At 43.7% G+C, this 23,593-nt stretch overlaps 2 protein-coding genes across 5 annotated transcripts in view; one reads left to right on the top strand and one right to left on the bottom strand.

Annotated features, from left to right (window-relative positions):
* The window catches only part of LOC126937902 (putative COBW domain-containing protein 7), a 952,477-nt gene extending 929,351 nt beyond the window's left edge, over window positions 1–23,126 (bottom strand). The window contains exon 1 of the mRNA XM_050761753.1: window positions 23,117–23,126. The gene's annotated coding sequence lies outside the window, so the exon portion shown is untranslated. The remainder of the gene's footprint in view (window positions 1–23,116) is intronic.
* On the top strand, window positions 4,715–11,852 carry DMRT2 (doublesex and mab-3 related transcription factor 2). 4 transcript variants are annotated; one of them, XM_050761750.1, is made up of 5 exons: window positions 4,715–4,896; window positions 5,981–6,555; window positions 8,126–8,228; window positions 10,044–10,124; window positions 10,523–10,663. In XM_050761750.1, exons 2-4 carry the CDS (start codon window positions 6,025–6,027, stop codon window positions 10,097–10,099), a joined length of 690 nt encoding a protein of 229 aa, XP_050617707.1. In that variant the 5' UTR covers window positions 4,715–4,896; window positions 5,981–6,024; the 3' UTR covers window positions 10,100–10,124; window positions 10,523–10,663. The 4 variants fall into 4 exon arrangements, with proteins under 4 accessions (XP_050617707.1, XP_050617706.1, XP_050617705.1 ...); XM_050761749.1 differs by having other exon boundaries at window positions 4,715–5,184; XM_050761748.1 differs by lacking the exon at window positions 10,044–10,124 and having other exon boundaries at window positions 4,743–4,896; window positions 10,523–11,852.
* Window positions 23,127–23,593: the final 467 nt, after the last annotated feature.

Raw genomic sequence — 23,593 nt, 5'->3', positions numbered from 1 at the left:
CCACAGCCGGTCAAAGTCGTGAGACGGTACAACGTTGAGTAGCTTTCCACAGAAAGAGGTGCCTTCGAGGTCAGCTCTGGAGAAACCACAGCCCAGTCGGCCACAGCAAAGCACTTCTATTGGGATGCTTAAACGTTTTCAAATGTCAGTCGCCACCCTGGGCGCTCGCGGCAGGTTGATTTAACAAGGCGACTTAGGCTGAAGGTGGAGGGAGAGGGTTCCCGCCGATCCCCAGCCTCCTCTGGAGGACTCCAAAACTGGAAAGTTGGGTGGAATAGGGAGGAAATCGGGCTTCGGATTTCCCCCAGCTTCGGGCTCTCTGCAGCCTAGCTAATGGAGTTAAAATAACCACAAAAATAGCACAAATTACTCCCAAGTACTGAATGTTCAGTATGGGCGGGTCACCGTGCTAGGGCATCTACACGAGTCGCCTCCTTTTAGGTGAACCCCATTTTGCAGTTGAGGATAGTGAGGCACAGAGGAAGGTTAAGGGACCTTCTCACTATCCCTAGCCAGAAAGGGGCAGATCCGCATTCTAACACGCCTCTGTCAGGCTCCGAGACCCCGGTGCTCGGCCTCTAAGCTGGGCTGTCTGCGCGGAGGTGGGGGATGTGTAGGGGGAACGCTCAGGGCAGGACCAACTCCCGCGATTAGCTCTGTGAGCGGAGTGGGAGGTGGCAGGGCCAGGCTGCAGAAGCCAGGACCCTCGAAAGGGATCCAAGTCTATGTGGCTGCGCGAGAGGGAAGCCACATGAGCTGCTTGGCTCCGGGGCCAACTGGGTGGGATGGGATTCGCAAAAGGAACTTGATGGGTGAGCGGGAACCAATTTGAAACTCACTTTCCTCTTTTGTTTATTTTATTTTAAAATTTGTGGCAGGGTGTTTGAAGAAAAAAGGAAAACCACCCTCATCCAGGAAAAAACAACAACGAAGAGTTTCTCTCTCTCTCTCTCTCTCTCTCTCTCTCTCTCTCTCTCTCTCTCTCTCTCTCTCTCTCTCGACAGAGTCTCACTCCTGTCGCCTAAGGCTACAGTGCAGTGGCGCGATCTCGGCTCTCTTTCAGCCTCGACTTCTCAGACTCAAGCGATCCTCCCACCTCAGCCTCCTGAATAGCTGGGACTACAGGCGCATGCCGCCACGCCGGGCTAATTTTTTGTATTTTAAGTAGAGACGGGGCTTCGTCCTGTGGCCGAGGTTGGTCTCGAACTCCTGGACTCAAGCAATCCACCCGCCTTGGCCTTCCAAAGTGCTGGGCCTCCTTCTATTTTTGTTCAGGTTTCATTGCGTGACTCGCCCAAAGAGAGATTCGGTGGGTCCAAGCTGCGCCAGAAAGGGAAGGGATACAGGGCGAGAGAGATTTGGGGTAAAGGGAGAGGGAGGCAGAGGGGGAAGGGGGCCCCACGCCGGTCAGTTCCAAGAGGCAAACCCCGCCAGCCTAGCTCCCTGGGCTGAGTCAACAGCCGCCCAGTTGCTTTGTAATTTACAGGAGGGACTCCGAATTGTACTTTGTAATTTGGTGTCGGTTTACAAGGCAAAGGACTTCTGTTTCCTCACCTCACCAGGTCCTCAGTCACGGCCTGACCCCTTTTAAGAGAGGGACCTCGAGAGGGGAGCTGAATTCCTTGAGCCCTCGCCTTTCAATCAAGTTTTCAAGGCACGCTTTGGCCAGGCCTTCCCGGACTGCCTGTGCTGCCACCTCGGGAATCAACGTCTGTACCGAACTCCTAACCTGTGAAGACGTGCTATCCTCATAATTGCGGAGTCGGGCCAAGGCAGGCTACTCTTTCCCCTTTGCAGATGAGGCAACTGAGCCGCAGAAAAATAAGTGACCAAGATCACCTAGCTAGTGGAACAAACAGCTCCAGCCCAGGCTCTCTGGCTCCTATTCCCTCTGAATATTTAATTTACTAAACAGTTCGAGCAGCAGTAGATTCCTTTCACAATCTGGTAAAAACTATGACAATTACTCCTCCCCTTCCCCCAAATGTACTTATTTTCCCATTCAATATCGGAGCTTCTCGGACTTCCTGAAGTTCGTCCCAGGATGAAGACCCTCCTTTCTCCTCCTCCTCGCCCCGCCCCACGACCTCGTTTCCCAGTAATTGCTGGGATCCTGATTCTCTGGAGGCATTCCGGGCGGAGGGATTGAGTGTAATTCAAGTGAGTTATGATTACAGCTGCTTGTTCCCCTGTGCCGCAGACTGGTGTGTAGGGAGGGTGGGACTGGCGGGGCACGTGGAGATGGGCAAAATGTCTGGAGAGAGCAGTGGCGCGTTTTCGCTAGAGGTGAGCTAAGAGCTAGGGGAGGGAACAATCTTAAGCCCACCGCGCTGGGACCCACGGCCTGAGGTCCTCCAGGAAGCACTGGGGCTCAGCTTTCCCTATGTCAGTACGGATGGAGCACACGCAAGAGGAAGGCTGGTGGCTCTGCCGGAACATTCTGAGGGCCTTGTTCTCTGCATACGCTGGGACCTGCAGTCCCATCTCCCATTTGGCCTCAGCCAGCGTGGTTTATTGTACACAAATCCCGCTTGTTTCCTCCTTATGCAGCAGTTTTAAAATTTCGAACTAGTTCAAGAGCTGCTGGCTGCTCGTTTACTTTCAGTTTTGGAAACAGAGGCTTACACCTCTTTCTCCTCCTGTTTCTTCTCCGGTCCCCCTTCCCCTCAATCTAGTTTTCCAAAGTTAGCAAACCTACTTTCTTGATTTTGTTTCTTAACATTTAGAACAACTGGTGAAGGGCTAATGATTTCATCTCCTTACCACCACCCCTAACCTTAAAAGCAATAAATAAAATAAAAGCCCAGCCTGCCAACCGCATGCACATACAGCCAGCGGTGGTGGGGGTTTGTAGTTTGCATACACGTCCTGGGGCAGAAGCACTGAAATGCCTGTTTGTGAAGGCAGAAATGTAGCTAGCAGGGGAACACGGTGAAAAAACAGAATGATTTGATAAAAACGTGCTCGGTCCTGTTACAGGAGGGCTGCTGGTAGTAATACCAGGTACTAAAATCAGAAGGGGTGCAGGAGAATACAATTTAAAAAAGCAAACCCACAGCGAGTCTTTCTTGCTGGGAGTGAGGGACTCTGCAAAGTTTCTGGGACTTCAGAACAGACATCAACAGGTCCATTGCTCTTCCCGAGACTACTGGGTGATCCAGGGCTCCTCTCTGAACCTCAGTTTCGTCGATGGAAAAAATTGGGATAGGAACATATTTCTGCTGCTGTCAAGAATTTAAACGCTCCAGTGCAGGTGAAGGAAATGTGCTTTGATGAGTGGGTATTAAAAATGTGCAAAAAGAACCTGGTGTTACAAGGTGGTGTCAAGGGAGAGGAAGTAACAGTCTGTGTGACCCCCTGTCCCTTGTCGGAGCGCGCACCGCTCCCAAGTCACCCTCTGAGTCTCCAGAGCTACGGAAAAGCCGAAGAGAATAAGCAGGACTGTTTCTCTACTTCCTTCATTGGGCTTCGCAAGAGGCTCTGGGAAGAAGCACTCGTACAAATGGGAATCCCAGTGCCTGGTCACCGGGGAGGAACTTTCCAACATCGCTAAAGGCTTGAGAATGGTGCTTCTGGCAGGTCGCGTTCCACGGTAGTTCCTAAGCTGCCTTTGTTCTCACCTCTCGGAGCCAGGTTAACTTTTAACATTCTGACAGACTCGGAGAAAAGTAAGGTTTGAATTACGTCAGGAATTTCCACCTTTCAACAAGTATTTGTTGCAGGCCTACTATGTGCTCAGTGCGATGACACTCAATTTTGTAAAGTCTCCTAAACAGATCATACTTGAGAGGTCTTGATTATTTACAGATGCAGTTAGAAAAGCGTCCATATTACTTTAAATGGAGTTCAAGAAATGTAAAGCAGAGTTTAATTAGAAGACTAATTCCTTCTTTTAATATGTTGGAATTTTTTTTATTGTTAAACATTTTGTAAAGGATTTTTTGAGGGAGTCATTAGAAAGTCTATAAATACAACTATGCACACTAAAAAGCAGTCTTTTTTTTAAAAAAGAGGTTTGTTTAATGCATGCTTAGGGTGAATGGATTCACCTAAATCTCTTAATAGCATGCATTTCTGATCTTCCTCAAATTAACCGTAATAGCAACTGATAGGGCAGAAAAATGTAAGTGACTTGTAGTTGACTTGGCCACCTGCCACACGGGCTCGGTGAAGGTTAATGAGGAACTATTTGGCACTTCGAGAATACTTGGCACTAGACACAGAAATATCAACAGGCCATTTGTATGCTAACTAGGAGCTTCGGTGCCAGGTAACCACTGATGCACTCTTGCAGGAGAAAGAAGGATGTCGCTGTACGCCCCGATAGATAGAGAGGCATCATTTTTAGGCCCAGTTTAGATTAATTATTGATTGAGTCGCCGAAATACTTGTGATGCTGATAGAGACCAATACTGGTCCTTCTGATCTCTTTCTTGTCGTTTATTACCTTCTCTTACATTCCTCAGAGTGTATCTCTGCTTGTTTCCCAGTCCGCGAGATAAATGGCGACTTCTCTCTTGCAGGCACCGTCATACGTCGGGTTTAAATTCTGGACAGGCGACCCGGCTGCACCGAAGGCCCGGCGGGCGGATTCTGGCGGAGCGCTTCAGGGAGGAGGGTGTAGACCGCGAGAGGCGGAGGGCGCCCAGCCGGCGTGCCTTGGCCAATCAGTGTACACACCGCCTGACAACCGGCCAATCAGAGGACGTAAAGCTCTGGGGCCCGAGCGGATAATACTAGGAAGGGGAGCGCACTTTGGCGACAGAAGCCAGTGGCGCTGCGCTGAGTGCAGCTGCGCTCGCCCGCTCGGTGAGCTCGCCATCTGAGCCAGGCGGGGGCGGCCCAACCTTTCCCGCCCAGCTTGGGTCAGAGGAAGCCGAAAGCGGCCTCAGCAAGGTGAGGCGCCCGAGGCTGCAGAAGACCGAACAGAACTTTGCAGAGTTCGGGATGTGCTGGGCTAGGTCGCTGAGGACTTGACTGGCTTCCTCTCTCCTTCCCTCCACCTTCTCCCTCCTCTCCACCATCCAGTGGGTTCTTTCCGGGCCTCCAGCTATCAGCTCCCGATTTCGTGGTTGAGGGTAGCGACCCCGATTTCTGTTTGCATGCACAGCCAGCAGCCCTAGCGCCAGATCCTAAAGCTGGATATCTTTTGACTGGGCTACCAGCCCGGGCCTCAAAGTTTTGGTGAGTGCTGTGATGCCGCTCGGGGTGTCAGGGAGGGCAAAGGGCGTGAATCATCCTTCACCTTTTCTGTTTGACTTGAATGCCTTGCCTTAAAGATGTAAACCAAGCCCTAAGTACAGAGAGCCCACACAGCTCAGCCCTGTGGCGCCCCAAGTACTATTAAGGCTGGACGGGCATCTGTAGCTTTGTGCTCTTTGCCCCTATGGGAGTCTAATGACAACAAAATTTTGGTTTTCAGTTGATTATTTTGGGGAGGGGGGTGAGAGGACCTCTTCAAGCCCAAGGAGGGGTCCTTGTGGTGATGTAGGCTGATGAGAGGCATTTGGGAAGCATGGAGTGGTACTTCAGTGGGTCTGAAGGGCCACTTGTAATGAAAGGAAAACAGTTCTTCCACGGATAGTTTCATATGCATCATGGCCTTACTACTTGAGTATGGGGAAATCTGACAAGTGGCCTGGGCCAGTCTAGTTGGATACAATATTTTGTGTGTGTGATAAGTGAGTTACCCAGGGACTTGTCCGGAAAGCCTGTGTAAAGCCAGAGAGGGCTACGGTTAAAGGTCAGGTACTTACAGAGCACTTAGAATTAATAAAATAAAACCTTTCTTGGGTTGTAGATCCCTGGGGGCCCTAGAGATACAAGAAAGGCACGTGTGGCCTGGAAGTGAGGGACATGTAATGAGAACAGGATAACTCAAGGGGCCGGAGGCGGGCAGACCAGGAGCTTTGGGCCGGAGGCTCAGGGATGGTCCCTGACGGCGGTCGGTGGGTCTTTGGATTTCTTTGTGTTTCCCCAGAGTGAGGGCCGCCGAGCTCAGGCCCCAGCGAAGCTCCGAGCGCCATGGCCGACCCGCAGGCTGGCTTGGCGGCCGGGGACTGGGAGATCGATGTCGAGAGCCTGGAGCTAGAAGAGGACGGCTGCGGGGCGCAGCGGTCAACGCCCCCAGAGCCCAGCCCGCCGCCGGCCGACGGGGACGGTGAGGGTGAGGACGACGAGGATGACGACGAGGTGGACGAAGACGCGGAAGAAGAGGGCGACGGCGAAGAGGCAGGCGCGTCCCCCGGGATGCCTGGCCAGCCGGAGCAGCAGGGGGGACTGCAGCCGAGGCCGCCGCTCGCGCCTCAGGCCTCACCCGCCGGCACCGGTCCCCCAGAGCGCTGCACTCCTGCGGGCGGCGGCGCGGAGCCGCGCAAGCTGAGCCGCACGCCCAAGTGCGCGCGCTGCCGCAACCACGGCGTGGTGTCCTGCCTGAAGGGCCACAAGCGCTTCTGTCGCTGGCGCGACTGCCAGTGCGCCAACTGCCTGCTGGTGGTGGAGCGACAGCGCGTCATGGCCGCCCAGGTGGCGCTCCGGAGGCAGCAGGCCACCGAGGTGCGTACCCGCCCGGCCCGGGACGCGCCCCCCTGGGGCATCCCAGGCCACAATGGAGGTGGGAGAGTTGGAGGGGAACGGGGCAGCTATCCACACCCCCGCGCCCAGGGTCTTGCGGCGCCTGTCTCTCACTAGGAAGGGTGGTAAGAACGCTTTTCTGCCTACACTGGCAAGCAGGGTCGGGAGGGAGAAAGTAGGCATCTCTGGGGAACTTGGGAAATGTTTTTTCTTAAAAAGCAGGTAGAGAGGCCTTGAAAGTGATTAGGCCCATTTGGAACATCGTGAGAAAATCAATTTGTTTTTATTTTTTTACATTTAAAAGTGTATTTTCGTGGTGTTGAGGGAGGGGTTGGGGGGAGAGTGGTTGATCCACAGCGCGGCGTGCAGCTCCAGACTCGTCACTGCTGTGCTAGTGATGATGCAGAAAAAGAACCACGCAGCACGCATGCACTCGGTGCTTCCGCGGTCACCTGGACGTTTGAGATATCCAGAACACTCATTTTACAGATGAGACACAAAGTGTATGAGAAATTAGATGCCTGCAACCCAAGGTCATCAATCCGAAGCTACCGTCCCTGCAGACTACCTAAGAGCAAGTGGAGGGTCTCTGCTGCTTCCCATCGGAGGACTCCAGCTGCGAGGAGAGCCAGGGTTTTCTTTCTGAGAGAGGCTCTTGAACCTTGGTTGTTGTATTTGTTTCCACATGCGCCTGGACAGGGAGAGCTCAGCAAACGAGGCTTCACAGGGCCTCTCCCAGACTCAGGACCAGGGAAGATTTTCAATTTTACTTTTTGGCGGAGAGGAGCTGGGGAGTGGATCGCCAGGCATACTGAAGGTCGCAACCCCACTGGAACGCCTCTCCAGGGCCCGGGAGAGCGCGCTGGACGCCATGGGCACCTGGTCCTGGGTTTGGCCTCCTCCCGCGTCCCGCATGGGTCATCGCCGGCCCTGCGTTCCCACGCGTTCTCTGTAGCATATGCTGGATAGGGCGCGGGCGTGGGAGGCCTCAGAATCCCACCAGCTGGCGGTGACTGCGGAGGCGAGGGCGGGCGTCTGTAAAGCGCAAATTTGGAGTTCGCAGCTGGACCCAGGAGACCCTTATCTCTTCATTACCCTGTCACTCCATCGTGCCCGCCCTGCCGCAGGGAGAAATCCGCCTGGCCTCACTGCTTAACAGCAGACCTTGGGCACCTTCTACCCGACAGGTGGGCTCCCAGGATCCAGCCTGGCTGCAACCATCTCTTGAGGTCGGGCGCCCCCCTGAAAGGGATTTCACTTTTTCACTTCCCTCCGGGATGTCCCCTCACTTCTGGCCATAGGTCTGAAGTCTAGAGTGACTGTGCTGGAGAAAGCAGGGGGCCCAGCTCACCAGTGGAGATTCCAGCTCTTTGCCCTAGGATTATTGGGTGCTGATAGTAATTCGTTTGTAATTATTTTTCACACGGAATGGGAAATTTCAATACATTTAGAAGGGGGTGAGTTTCTAGAAGACTTACTGACATCCCGTCCTTCCCCTTCTCGCCCCCGTTTTCTTTCAGGGCATTATTGATGATGTTTCTTGTGTTTACAGGACAAGAAGGGGCTTTCTGGGAAACAGAATAATTTCGAGCGCAAAACTGTATACCAGAGGCAAGTCAGAGCCCCTAGTTTGCTGGCCAAAAGCATTTTAGAAGGTAAAGCAACAAAATTATCCTTCAGCCTTTTAAACCGAGTTGAATGACTCTCATCAATCAGGCACAAAGTGTATTTATTAATCAGTTAAAGTGCTATCTAAAGGGAAATACTTTTTATTAGAAAGGTTTTGTTTAGGCATTCTCTGAGCCCATATACTAAAACTGAACCCATGGGGAGAAGATTAGCATGGTCCCGGAGCCAGAAAGTTTTCTTCTAGGAAGGAAACCGCCACCTGGGAAAATGAATCTCACATACCTGCTGAGGTTTTTGTCACCACCAGTTTAAGAATTCCTATTATTTGGTTGTCTGCTTAGTGGTTAATGGGTTAATGTGGAGTGCATGTGAAATTTACTCCGTCTGAGGGATGTACAAAGATATACTGCCAAGTGACCCTGAAGCAGATGTCTTGGAAGGAAATAAATAACCTAAACAAAGCAAAACAAAACAACACAACCACCTCTACTTTTCTTAGTTGTGGGAGCTGAATAGATGAAGTCAAATGAGGAGTTTAACATCTGCCCAACCAATAAAGACCTTTAGTCTGGGTGTTCAACCTCAGATTCAACTCTTTTTCATTGTACTTTTTTTTTTTTTTTTTTTTTATTACTTGGGTAATTCCTGTTATTCCAAACTTCATTTTACCATTTTTGACAATCAAGGTTATAGAATCTGAAAAAGGTTTTGAATCCAGAAAGTGAAGTGGAGGTTGAATGCGAACAGTGCGAAATCTCTAACTTTCTCTCTCCATGTTCTCACTTTCATGAAAGCCTGGGGATACGTTATTTTTTCTTAAAATATTACCGATTTTTAAAAGCATCTCTATTTGGGTATGGAATTTATTTATTGACCTTTTCAATAATATATTGATTATTTTTAACCGTTTTTCTTTAAATTTTAAAAAATTTAAATAAGGGAAAGTTAACGTTTGCTTTAATCACTGCCACTTCATGAAATTCAGGCTGAAAGTAAACAAAAATTTTTAAGTAGACATTTAGATTCTGCTTTTTTCTTGTGTAGCTTCTGAATTTTGTTGGTTCTGGACAGGTTTTGAAGTTTGTGTGTGTCCTATCATGTGTTGCATACTTCTGACCATAGAGTGGTTTCTTATGAATTAAAAATGAATTTGGTTACAAACTGGATAAACAGATTTATAATAATAGGGCCACATTGATAAACTGAGATTGTGCCAAAGCAACTTGTGAAGTCTGAGGACTAAATGGAATAGTAAATTCAACTGAATAACTTCCTGGCAAAAACTTACCGTAGAAATGGAAACATTAATTTTCAAATTTTATTCTATTTGTAAATGAGTATGGTGGGTTTGTCACTATGTAAACACAAATATAACAATGGATCCTTCAAACAAATTTGGTAGAGGTGAGTGCTTGGGGGTGATGAAATACTTCAAGTATTTTATGCCCCCAGGAATTCTATTTATGTTACACTAATCTTTGTTTTTGAGTTTGTTCCTATTCCTGTGATGACTTAGCCTGTGTTCTAATGATTGCTTGTTCAACCGTTTTGGTATCCGGACAAAATGATTAGAGCTTGGGAAAAATGTTTTAGAAAAGTTATTTTCAATAGAGCAGGGAATACTCCCCACCGTTTTTGGGTTTTGTTTTATTTTGCTTTGTTTTTTTTGTACTGGTAGTCAGGGGAAGGGGCCTGGTTAAATTGTTCACTGTAGAGTGTGTTTGACTAGTTAACAGCTCTTTTCAATTTTCTATGCTTCTCTATTTTCTTAAGCCTTTTTTTTTCTTTTTCTACTCACGAATCTCCTTTAACTTTCTTTCTTTCTTTCTCTTTTTTCCTAGTTCTCCTTGGATTATTCTACAGCTATTACAGTGTGTACATAATGAACCATCTTTAGAAAATAAAAGTGACATCAGCTCTAGGTATAGATATATTTTTTAATAATGAAAAAAGATGACATGGATAATAATAAAACATTGATTGATACAAGATGAATAGCCTTGTCTCTTAATGCATAGGGGCCCTGGGAAGAATATTAAAATTTTTAATCAATAAAGTATGCCTGTTGAAGCAAGCAAGCAAACAAATCCATAACAACAACAATAGCAACAACAACAAGTTGCAATATGGATATCTTTCACCCTCCCAGGAAACTATTTTAAACCTAACCCATACTTTTGCATCTGTATAAAAATATTAGTGAGATAGAACTGAAAATAACCGTTCTGCTGACTTGCAGTGTTGCTGTTACCTTCTGGGTGTCCAGATTTTTCTTCCGTAGATGTTAATCTCTTTCATGTGCAATCTTTGCTTCTTTTAGGCTATCGCCCCATTCCAGCGGAGACTTATGTAGGAGGGACCTTCCCTCTACCTCCCCCAGTTAGTGACAGGATGAGGAAAAGAAGAGCCTTTGCTGATAAAGAGTTGGAGAACATTATGCTGGAGAGAGAATATAAAGAAAGGGAGATGTTGGAAACTTCTCAAGCTGCTGCTCTGTTTCTGCCCAACCGCATAGTGCCTGGACCTGACTATAACTCCTACAAAAGTGCCTACAGCCCCAGCCCAGTGGAACCACAGAGCAAGGACTTCTGTAATTTTTTGCCCACCTGCCTTGATTTAACCATGCAGTATTCAGGGTCTGGGAATATGGAACTAATTTCTTCTAATGTCAGCGTGGCCACGACTTATAGACAGTATCCCGTGTCCTCAAGATTTTTAGTTTGGCCCAAGTGTGGCCCCATTAGCGACACCCTCCTCTACCAGCAATGCCTGCTAAATGCCACCACCTCAGTTCAAGCCCTGAAGCCTGGGGTCAGCTGGGACTTGAAGGGAGCACGAGTCCAGGATGGGCTCAGTGCAGAGCATGACATGATGCCATCGAAATTGGAAGGCTCCCTGGTGCTGCCTCACACTCCTGAGATCCAGACCACGAGAAGTGACCTTCAGGGTCATCAGGCTGTCCCAGAGAGGTCCGCATTCTCCCCACCCCGACGGAATTTCTCTCCTGTTGTTGACATGGACTCCCTGGCAGCTCAAGGGCATGTCTTAACGAAGATCAGCAAAGAAAACACCAGGCACCCTCTGCCACTTAGACATAATCCATTCCACTCATTATTCCAGCAAACGCTTAATGACAAATCGGGTCCTGAGTTGAAAACACCATTTGTCAAAGAGGCCTTTGAAGAGACCCCTAAGAAACACAGAGAGTGTTTAGTTAAGGAGAACCAGAAGTACACATTTACAATAGATAGGTGCGCAAAAGACCTTTTTGTAGCCAAACAAGTTGGAACAAAACTCTCGGTGAATGAACCACTGTCATTTTCTGTTGAGTCTATTCTTAAGAGGCCTTCATCTGCCATCACTCGTGTCTCTCAGTGAAAGGCTGCTTAAACAGAAAGCTGGATTTCTGCAGTCTTAGGGTGTTCTTGCCACTTGCTACTTTTTTTTCAGGTTGTTTGTGTGAAGAAATTTCTAATGTAAAGATGATGATTTTGAAAAGTTTTATATATCCATAATATGCATGTACTTTTTCTTATCACATATATTTAAACTTACAGATGGAAATTGCCCAATGTGCAAATTGTTAAGTACCATGCTTTACACAGCATTTCAAAAAGCAATAAAATTGACACCGTCTTCTAAAAGACCCAGTATTTGCTGAAGCAAATAGTTGTCTCTGTCTAGATGAAGAAGCTATTTTTCTATGATTCTGTATATTTTGAAGTACTCTTAATGGTCACTGGGGGCCACAGGAAAACCTTTATAATACTTTAGTTTTGCATTTTGGAGGGCACGTAAATTTAATTATTCAAGACTGTTTGAGGCAAAAATAACTTTAAGGAGCACATAGGGCCATTTGCATGTTTACAGTATCTTCATTTCACGTGATTGGACAAAGCTGAATTAATTTGAAGGGAAATCAAGTGTAATGTCTCTTTTACATGATGATTTGGGTTCTTGGAATAGATTTCTTCTGACTCCCTGGGTCCCAGTTTCTTTCCCTGGTGAGGATGTTTATGTGGGGCCCCAAGCTTCCTTTCTAGAAACATTTCTAGTTTCTTTGAACAGTCTATGATTTTAGGTTGCTAGGAGCCACAAATCAGGTTTCCTTGTATGATGTGGTCAGTACTTCCCATGATGGGGCCCAAACCTCCTCGCAGCTCTTGAGTGGTGAGTCCACTGTTTCTGAACCATTGGTGACAGCAGGCATTTGGATGCAGGCCCAGTCACAACTCTCATTATGTCCCCAAGTATCAGCTTTATGCCTCCCACATTTGCACCACTGTCAAAAGCCTTCAGTGTAGCTCTCTTCTGACACAAAACATTTACTATTCAAATTGCTTCAGCTGACAGTTGCTAAAGCTTGCAGATATTTATCACAGCATGAGGGTGGCTTCTTAATTCTTATACCTTTTCTTCCCCCACACCCCCCCTTTTTTTTTGAAACAAGGCCTCACTCTGTTGGCCAGGCTGGAGTGCAGTGGTGTGATCATGGCTCACTCTACCTCCCAGGCTCAAGTGCATGCGTGTAGTCCTAGCTACTCAAGGGGCCCCACCTCCCAGGCTCCACCTCAGCCTCTTGAGTAGCTTGGACTAGAGGCATGCACCACCATGCCTGGCCAATTTTTAAATTTATTACTATTTTTGGAATATGTGGAGGGGTAAGTTTTTAAAATTTTTGGTAGAAACAGGATCTCCCTATGCTTCTCAGGCTTGTCTTGAACACCTGGGCTCAAATGATCCTCACGCCTTGGCCTTCCAAAGTGCTGGGATTACAAGCATGAGCCACCTCACCTGTCCTTTCTCCCATTTTTAAGTTCTTGTTAATCTCTTGTTCTGCTCAGTAAAATGTTAGCTGTTCCATATAATTGATAAAATAAAAGTAAGACCTTTATGAGAGTACTAAGTTCATCTCTGAAGACCTCACCCGTAGACCCCAAGTTAAGTTTTAAGATGTCATAGTCATTCCAATACAAAAAATCAAGAGTCACGTATCTTGCTTTTAATACCGCCACAGAGGGAGGTTTTACTTCAAACTCTGCTGCTGTCTTCTGGGTAACAAGAACATGAGGTGGGTATGTGAAGGTGCCAAGTGATTCAGCAGTGTAAAGAGCTTCTTTCTGGCTCTTGAAAACACTTTGCATTACTTAAAAATGCTTTTGCTACTAATGAGCTCATATAAACCTCCAGGGATTCTCTGAATCGTTGCTTAAAATTAGCATCAATTTCAAAAAACAACAAGCCAAACCTTGGATTGATTTTCGGTTTGTACTTGTAAAATAATACTTGTTTTTACTGAGTCAAATTTAGTTATTTTTACTATTGCAAAAGTCAGAGTGAATGGACGTTTGCCAGAGGCAAAGGATATGAAAGCAGGCAGAGATTCCAATAACTTTTAAAGATTATCCTTAAGTGGAAAAAATGTTTTCCAGCCAAGTATGCCCTGATGTCAGAGACAGAATCTAACTCCAGTTTTCCCTCTCAGTCATCTCTACTTTGTCTATAATCACTAATTTTTGTCTTTCTATTGGAAATTTATTTTTTTTGTTTCAAGTGTTAAATGTATCCTTAGCATTGAATTAAACTGCTTCAAAGGTAATGAGGGGGAACGTATTAGAATAAAAGCACATAAAAAATCTCAGTGAGAGGCCTTCTTAATCTAAACATGAATTTTATCTCTTACTTGCTAACACTTTTGTGTTTTGAATACATATATTTGTTAAGTTGTTTCTCTTTTGTGTTCAGTGAACACATGGGGACTTCTTTTCTGTCCTCTCACTCTGTGTCATTTTAATCCCATTAAGTGAATCCAGTTGGCTGTGGGTATTAGTGGTTTTTCTCACATTACCAGTGACCAGAATTTTATTGTTCTTGAACATTTATGAGGGTCAGTACTTCCCCTGGCAAACTTATTATTATACTATGCTTAGTTCTGCTGTAATAATGAGTTCTTTGAATTTTAAAGCTACCAAATCTACCATCAGTCACTTATTAAGAGCTCTGTGCTTGGCTCTTTGCTTTTGAAAATCATTTCACTTCCATGAAAGTGTCATGTAGAATCTTCAGAAAATACTGTCATTGACATTAAATAAAAATTGTGGTTCAATTTAAGCATTTTCTATATTGAAGGCAATAAATGGATACAGTTTTAATAATTTTTGAGAATGTAAAGACTAGTAAAACATGGACTTTTTTTCAATTTAACTCACAATACAATAATACAGCTGTAATGACATGTTGTCCTTCCATCTCAACCGATCAAGCGTGATTGTTAGCTGAATTTGCAGTTCTTGAAAGTTTACAACAGTGCTTCTCAAACTAATGGACAACTGAACCACCTGAGAATCCTGATGCTGCTGGGCTTCAGGCCACACTTTGAGTAACAAATGCTTACAGCATTTCTGGTATTTCAATGCACATTTAATATTATCTGCTGTGGATTTTGAGTTGTAATGCAATAATCATAATATTACTAGCATGAATAAGTTAATATACAGAAATAGTTAAATTTTTTTCTTTCTTTTCTTTCTCTCTTTCTCTCTTTCTTTTTCTTTTTCTTTTTTTGACGGAGTATTGCTCTGTTGCCCAGGCTGGAGTGCAGTGAGGTGATCTCAGCTCACTGCGACCTCCGCCTCCTGGATTCAAGCGATTCTCCTGACTCAGCCTCCGGAGTAGCTGGGATTACAGGTGCCCACCACCACGCCCGGCTAATTTTTGTATTTTCAGTACTGACGGGGTTTCACCATTTTGGTCAGGCTGGTCTCAAACTCCTGACCTCAAGTAATCCACCTGCCTCAGCCTCCCAAAGTGCTGGGATTACTGGCGTGAGCCACCACGCCCGGCCGCCATTTTCCTTTTTACTAAGCCTAGGCCAAGACCTAGGCAAGTTATACAGCAGACAGTACGTGCTCCCCACGGTCTCTTTTTTTTCCTCACAAACCTAGAAGTTGTTTTAATTTGGTTAAAAATATAATATGCATCTTTTATTTTTAATTGTGGGAAAACGTAAAATTTGCCATCTTAACTATTTTTATGCGTACAGTGGCATTAAGTACATTCACATTGTTGTGCAATCATTACCACCATCCATCCACATAACCCTTTTCATCATGCAAAACTGAAACTCTATACCCTCAATAACTCTCTCCCCTCCCAGCTCTTGGCAACCACCATTCTACTTTCTGCTTCTGTGAATTTGACTACTCTAAGTACCTGGTAAAGGGCAATCATACAGTATTGTCTTTTTTCAGTACCTCATACAAGTAAAATCAGACAGTATATGTCTTTTTGTGACTGGCTTGTTTCACTTAGCATAATGTGCTCAAGGTTCATTATGTTCTAGCATGTATCAGAATTTTTTTCCTGCTTAAGACTGAACAGTATTCCATTGTGTTTTTGTGTGTATGTGTATATGTGTATATGTATGTGTGTGTGTTTAAGCTGCTTCAAAGGTAATGAGGGGCAACCTATTAGAATAAAATGACATAAAAACATCTCAGTGAGAGACCTTCTTAATCTAAACATGAATTTTATCTCTTACTTGCTCCATTTTTGTATTTTGAATACTAATAGTTGTTAAGATGTTTCTCTTTTGTATTCAATGAACATATGGGGATTTCTTTTCTGTCCTCTCTCTCTCTATCATTTTAATCCCATTAAGTGAATCCAGTTGGCTTATTTCACTTATATTAGGTATTTTCCTTATGTAAGGTACTTTTCCTATCCCAAACTCATCAATTAGGTAGGTTATATACACACACTGTATATATATGTTATATATATATACACACACTGTATATATTATATATATATTTACACACAGACACACATATGTACAAACACAGTGGAATACTGTATATATGAGTGTAAATGGTGTATATGTAGACATATATACACACATACACATGTGTTTATATGTGTATATACACATATACATACATATACAGTGCATACACACACACATACATTTTTGTTTATCTAGTCATCTGTCGATAGACACTTGGGTTGAATCCAGCTTTCAGATATTTTAAATAATACTGCCATGAACAAGGATGTCCAAATATTTCTTTGAAACCCTGCTTTCAGCTCTTTTTGGTATAGATGCCCCCTTCTCTTCACCCTGTTCTCACTTCCTAGTTTTTCCTGCTTCATGTCCTTAGGAACTAAGTTATCTTAGGTATACATTCCTCCCACACTATCCCCTCTCCTGAAGTGTGTGGACCATTTCCACTCAACACTGCTATTGCCCAGAAAGGCTCCGGTATCAGTTGTGTACATTTACATATAAATTTAAATGAGATCTTCACTTAAAAGCTTAATTCCAATTGTGTAATTAAAGACCGTAAGTTGTATTAAGAAACTTTCTGGAATTCCTTCTGCAAAGCCTCGCAAGTGCTAAACTGTGAGAAAATGGCTGAAGGTCAGGATGAAGAAATAAGGAGAATCCACGCTTCCTTGTAGAATAATAGATAAGACTTAGTGTCGAGGCTGAGTTTTCAACTGGGACTAGAATTCTTACTGGCTCACCTGATTTCATTAATTTTGGATTAATTTTAATATTCCTATTCTAGGTCTATAAACTTGGGCTTATTTCCATGGGTAGGGTCCAGTTTGTACGGCTGATAGTTCATGTAATGGCTGGACCTTGCATTATATAAACTTGGTCCTGTGGCATCCTCTTAGATTTATTTTAATAATTATGCAAAGCTTTATCACATTCCACCCCTTTAGTTCTTTTAGTTTGTAACTTGTGATGTCTAAATACATTTAGGGCACGCTGGACAACTGCACACCTAGAAATAGGCTGGCATTTGTTGTAATGGTAAATGTGAAATAGCAACATATGTTTACAGCCTGGCAATTTTCAGAGCACATTGACATTTATTATTTTTTATATTCCTCACATAAATTCTATAGAAATTTGATAAACGGCCATATGAAGAGTTGAATCTATATCACTGTGGATATGTTTACAAATTTGGGGATTCTTTCCAATATATAACATGACTTGATAGGCATAATACAGCATTAAACTTTTGTATATAAATGTTAAGTGCATGTAATGCTGATATGTAATATATGTTATACATTACATAAGTATAATTTTACTTGTATGATTACATCTATCTCTATTACATTTGCATATTCATTCTACCTTCAGTAAGCTGTACACATGCACACACCAGTCTCAAGGGGTTGTGAGACCATTGAGATAAGGAGTGTGAAAGAGAAACACTAAGGTCACATTTTCTCTGGGTTGTTTCCTGCACATGACTGAGTGGAGCAGGGTTGCTGGAGAGGAACCATTTTTGCCCTGTCATGGGATTTCTCTATCAGGCATCTTTAGTGGGGGAACTCTTCATTCAAGTGTATTGTTATAGATGTTTGATGAGTTCCCAAACCAGCACCTCTGCTCCATGCCTGGAGTTCTGAGACAATCAAGAAATAAGAGAAAGGAGTTGGCACTTGGAGGTTAGAATCTTCTTACCTACCTTTATAACTGATTATGATTACACTGGAGAATATGACTTATATCCAGGATCTAGGGACTTCATAATACTAAACTCCAGGATGATACAGACTACCTACCTAGAAACAGTCAGCAGTGGCCCAGCACACCTCCCCTGCATTTGGGTAGTGATTGAGTGTCTGTATTCTCTGCATGCAAGTTAGCTCTTGAAAGGAAGGCAAGAAGAACGGGAGGAGCAACCCATGCTCCTTTTCCTATCCCAAACTCATCAATCAGGTAAGTTATTCTCCCTGCATCTTTTCATTAACATAATTTTGTTATTATTTTCTTTGTTTTGAATTGAGATCAATCCAAAGACCATATACACTTGGATTTGATGACTGCAATCAAATTTAAGTCCTTGATAAAGATATAAGCTGGAAGGCAGGAAATGGTGTTATTACTTCATATGTGCTTACTAGACTAAAGACTATGTACATTTTTGTTTTAGAAGAAAAAATAAAACTGGAGAAATAGCTTCATTTACCCCAGATGGAACTGAGACATTTGGTACAGCATGCTGGCAAGCAGTGAAGAATTGGTTTTCTGATGAGTACATCATTTAATGTCATTAAGTAGCATGGCCTAAGGGGAGTATTCTGCTTCTATCCATCACCACCAAATTATTTTCATGGAATGTCATCATAAAAAGTTATCAAAAGAAGGTATCTGAGATGTGAAACTGTGAGGCCAAACTGATATTGTTTCCTCTTTCAATAACGTTACTATAGAGGTATTAGGGGAAGGCCACATACAAGTTATGTCTCAATTTGTCAAGGAATTCAAGAAAGCCTTTCATGACAGGGAATTTTAGGATGGATAACAGTGAAGTCAGGGAAATTTGTAGCTGCTTGAACTATCTTCACCAGACAGAGTAATAAATCAATGTCGATTTCAAGGAAAGTCTTTAGTCTCATGGCCAATGAGACCTCTTGTTTTGCGTGATAGCCTGGCTGGCAAATGAAGGCGTAAAAGTGTACTTATCCAATCTATACATGACATTAAGTTGGGAGGTCTGGCCACTATTGTTGGTGGTAGAGTTGGGTGAGACTAGGACTATAGCTCAAAGGTCAAATCTAATATTTGGATTTTAAAAGCAACTGTCATCCAATTATGAAACTTTATGTTGAGGGAGAGTTAACTTGATGTTAGTTTATGTGAAAATGATCTGGCAGTCATAGAAGGCTACAGAGCTTAAAAGGAACCATAAGGAACCATAGCTGTAAGAAGTTGCTGATACTAACCTGGATTCCATTAACAGAGCCTCCAGATGAAGAGAAATGCTAACTACAGTGCATTTCCTCCCCTTTCTCCTGACAGATCAAATCTAGTAACTTGTGCCCAGCTCTGAGCACTGCATTTTTAGTGGAGACACTGAGAGACTTGGCCACGAGGATGGTGAAAGGACTGACAATTTTGCCTACCTATAGACAGTTGAGGGCCTTGGGGATATGACCTGGAAAACAGGTATCTTAAGGGAAAGGACTTGATTTGTGTTTTTATATATTTGAAATATTGTCATTTTGGAGAGGGAATTAAGGTCCCTTGGTAGTCTCTAGAAGAAACAGTCAGTGCTAAGAGGATGCTAGAGGGGATCAAATATAGCACAATAAAAGGAAGATCATCTTTCAGTTTGGCTTGCTCATACGTGGACTGGTCGGCCTTGTGAAAGAATGCATTTGGAGATCTTCATGTGAAACAAAGAAACCTTGCAAGGGGCATGAGAATGAATTAGCAAGCAGAGGCTGCTTCATTTATCTTCATCCGCTAGGTCCTAGCATACATTTGGTGTCAAGAGATGTTTGCTGAATGAGGAGAATCTTCCTCAACTCTGATAATTCTTGATTTTATGAAAAATTACCTGTGAGAAGGATCAGATGAAGTTTTTTTTCCTCCTAGCCAAATTATCTAGAAAATCATATCACCAATTAGTTCTTTGGAATTTTAACTTTTACTTAAACACTTTTATCTATTTAAGATTTACAGCATGAATTTTTTTTTTTTTTGAGGTGGAGTTTCGCTCTTGTTGCCCAGGCTGGAGTGCAATGGCGTGATCTCAGCTCACCGCAACATCTGCCTCCCAGGTTCAAGCAGTTCTCCTGCCTCAGCCTCCCTAGTAGCTGGGATTATAGGCATGTGCCACCATGCCTGGCTAATTTTTTATTTTTAGTAGAGATGGGGTTTCTCCATGTTGGTCAGGCAGGTCTCGAACTCCTGACTGCAGGTGATCCGCCCGCCTCGGCCTCCCAGAGTGCTGAAATTTTAAGTGTGAGCCACCATACCTGGCCAGCATGATTTTTTTTTTAATAGACAGGGTCTCATTCAGTTGCCCAGGCTGGAGTACAGTGGTGTGATGAAAGCTCACTATAACCTCTGACTCCTGGGCTCAAGAGTAGCTACGACTACAGGTGCGCACCACCACATCCAGCTATTTCTTTATTTGTATTTGTATTTTATTTTTAAATTATACTTTAAGTTCTGGCATACATGTGCAAAATGCACAGGTTCGTTACGTAGCTATATATGTACCATGGTGGTTTGCTGCACCCATCAACCCATTGTCTACATTAGGTATTTCTTCTAATGCTATCCCTCCCCTACCCCCCACCCCCAGTAGGTCCTGGCATATGATGTTCCCCTCCTTGTGTCCATGTGTTTGCATTGTTTAACTCCCACTTATGAGTGAGAACATGAATTGTTTGCTTTTCTGTTCCTGTGTTAGTTTGCTGAGAATGATGGTTTCCAGCTTCATCCATGTCACTGCAAAAAACATGAATTCATCCTTTTTTATGGCTGCATAGTATTCCATGGTGTATATGTGCCATATTTTCTTTATCCAGTCTATCATTGATGGGCATTTGCGTGAGTTCCAAGTCTTTGCTATTGTGAATAGTGCTGCAATAAACATATGTGTGCATTGCCTTTATAGTAGAATGATTTATAATCCTTTGGGTATATACCCAGTAATGGGATTTATTGCTGGGTCAAATGGTATTTCTAGTTCTAGATCCTTGAGGAATCACCACAATGTCTTCCACAATAGTTGAACTGATTTACACTCCCACCAACAGTGTAAAAGCGTTCCTATGTCTCCACATCCTCTCCAACATCTGTTGCTTCCTGACTTTTTAATGATCGCCATTCTAACTGGCATGAGATGATATTTCATTGTAGTTTTGATTTGCATTTATCTAATGACCAGTGATGATAAGCTTTTTTTTCATATGTTTGTTGGCTGCATAAATGTCTTCTTTTGAGAAGTGTTTGTTCCTATCCTTTGCCCACTTTTTGATGGGGTTGTTTTTTTCTTGTAAATTTGTTAAGTTCCTTGTAGATTCTGGATATTATCCATTTGTCAGATGGATAGATTGTAAACAGTTTGTCCCATTCTGTAGGTTGCCTGTTCACTCTGATGATAGATTCTTTGGCTGTGCAGAATCTCTTTAGTTTAATGAGATTGCATTTGTCAATTTTGGCTTTTGTTGCCATTGCTTTTGGTGTTTTAGTCATGAACTCTTTGCCCATGCCTGTGTTCTGAATGGTATTGCCTAGGTTTTCTTCTAGGTTTTTTTATGGTTTTAGGTCTAACATTTAAGTCTTTAATCCATCTTGAGTAAATTTTTGTATATGGTGTAAGGAAGGGGTCCAGTTTCAGTTTTCTTTATATGGCTAGCCAGTTTTGCCAGCACCATTTATTAAATAGGAAATTTTTTCCCCATTGTTTGTTTTTGTCAGGTTTGTCAAAGATCAGATGGTTGTAGATGTGTGGTATTATTTCTGAGGCCTCTATTCTGTTCCATTGGTCTATATATCTGTTTTGGTACCAGTACCATGCTGTTTTGGTTACTGTAGCCTTGTAGTATAGTTTGAAGTCAGGTAGCATGATGCCTCCAGCTTTGTTCTTCTTGCTTAGGATTATCTTGGCTATATGGGCTCTTTTTTGGTTCCATATGAAATTTATAGTTTTTTCTAATTCTGCGAAGAAAGTCAATGGTAGCTTGATGGGAATAGCCTTGAATCTATAAATTACTTTGGGCAGTATGGCCATTTTCACAATATTGATTCTTCCTATCCATGAGGATGGCATGTTTTTCCATTTGTTTGTGTCCTCTCTGATTTCCTTGAGCAGTGGTTTCTAGTTCTCCTTGAAGAGGTCCTTCACATCCCTTGTAAGTTGTATTCCTAGGTATTTTATTCTCTTTGTAGCTATTGGGAATGGGAGTTCACTCACGATTTGGCTCTCTGTTTGTCTATTATTGGTGTATAGGAAGGCTTTTGATTTTTGCACACAGATTTTGTATCCTGAGACTTTGCTGAAGTTGCTTATCAGCTTAAGGAGATTTTGAGTTGAGACGATGGGATTTTCTAAATATACAATCATGCCATCTGCAAACAGAGACAATTTGACTTTCTCTCTTCCTATTTGAATATCTTTCATTTCTTTCTCTCGCCTAATTGCCCTTACCAGAACTTCCAATACCGTAGTATTGAATAGGAGTGGTGAGAGAGGGCATCCTTGTCTTGTGCTGGTTTTCAAAGGGAATGCATCCAGCTTTTGCCCATGCGGTATGATATTGGCTGTGGGTTTGTCATAAATGGCTCTTATTATTTTGAGACACATTTCAACGATACCCAGTTTATTGAGAGTTTTTAGCATGAAGCGTTATTGAATTTTACTGAAGGCTTTTTCTACATCTATTGAGATAATCATGTGGTTTTTGTCATTTGTTCTGTTTATGTGATGGATTACATTTATTGGTTTGCATATGTTGAACCAGCCTTGCATCCCAGGGATGAAGCCGAGTTGACTGTGGTGGATAAGCTTTTTGATGTGCCGCTGGATTTGGTTTGCCAGTATTTTATTGAGGATTTTTACATCGATGTTCATCAGGGATATTGGCCTGAAATTTTCTTTTTTTATTGTGTCTCTGCCAGATTTTGGTATCAGGATGATGCTGGTCTCATAAAATGAGTTAAGGAGGAGTCCCTCTTTTTCTGTTGTTTGGAATAGTTTCAGAAGGAATGGTACCAGCTCCTCTTTGTACCTCTGGTAGAATTCGGCTATGAATCCGTCTGGTCCTGGACATTTTTTTGGTTGGTAGGCTATTAATTACTGCCTCAATTTCAGAACTTGTTATTAGTCTATTAAGGGATTCGACTTCTTCTTGGTTTAGTCTTGGGAGGGTGTATGTGTCCAGGAATTTATCAATTTCTTCTAGATTTTCTAGTTTATTTGCATAGAGGTGTTTATAGTATTCTCTGATGGTAGTTTGTATTTCTGTGGGATCAGTGGTGATATCCCCTTTATCATTTTTTATTGTGCATTTGATCCTCCTCCTCCTCCTCCTCCTTCTTCTTCTTCCTCTTCTTCCTCCTCTTCCTCCTCTTCCCCCTCTTCCCCCTCTTCCCCCCTCTCCCCCCTCCTCTCTCCCTCCTCCCTCTTCTTCTTCTTCTCTTCTTCCTCCTCCTCCTCCTCCTCCTCCTCCTCCTCCTCCTCCTCCTCCTCCTCCTCCTCCTCCTCCTCCTCCTCCTCCTCCTCTCCTCCTCCTCCTCCTCTTCTTCTTCTTCTTCTTCTTCTTCTTCTTCTTCTTCTTCTTCTTCTTCTTCTTCTTCTTCTTCTTCTTCTTCTTCTTCTTCTTCTTCTTCTTCTTCTTCTTCTTCTTCTTCTTCTTCTTCTTTCTTCGACAGATCCTCTGTCTGTTGCCAGGCTGGAGTGCACTGGCATGATCTCGGCTCACTGCAACCTCTGCCACCTGGGTTCAGGTGATTCTCTTGCCTCAGCCTCCCGAGTAACTGGGACTAGAGGTGTATGCCATCATGCCCAGCTACTTTTTGTATTTGTAGTAGAGGCAGGGTTTTGGCATGTTGGCCAGGATGGTCTTG

The sequence above is a fragment of the Macaca thibetana genome, chromosome 15, assembly GCF_024542745.1.
Source record: "Macaca thibetana thibetana isolate TM-01 chromosome 15, ASM2454274v1, whole genome shotgun sequence".
NCBI lineage: Eukaryota > Metazoa > Chordata > Mammalia > Primates > Cercopithecidae > Macaca > Macaca thibetana.
Note: the sequence above shows the minus strand (reverse complement) of the source record. Positions and strands in the feature narration are given on the sequence as shown.

Bases quoted from the DNA above. Each gene is read 5' to 3' on its own strand.
- DMRT2 (XM_050761748.1), top strand. From the start codon at position 6,025: ATGGCCGACCCGCAGGCTGGCTTGGCGGCCGGGGACTGGGAGATCGAT. The intron at 6,556-8,125 runs GTGCGTACCCGC...TTGTGTTTACAG, and splicing joins GGAGGCAGCAGGCCACCGAG to GACAAGAAGGGGCTTTCTGG. The intron at 8,229-10,522 runs GTAAAGCAACAA...TGCTTCTTTTAG, and splicing joins GGCCAAAAGCATTTTAGAAG to GCTATCGCCCCATTCCAGCG.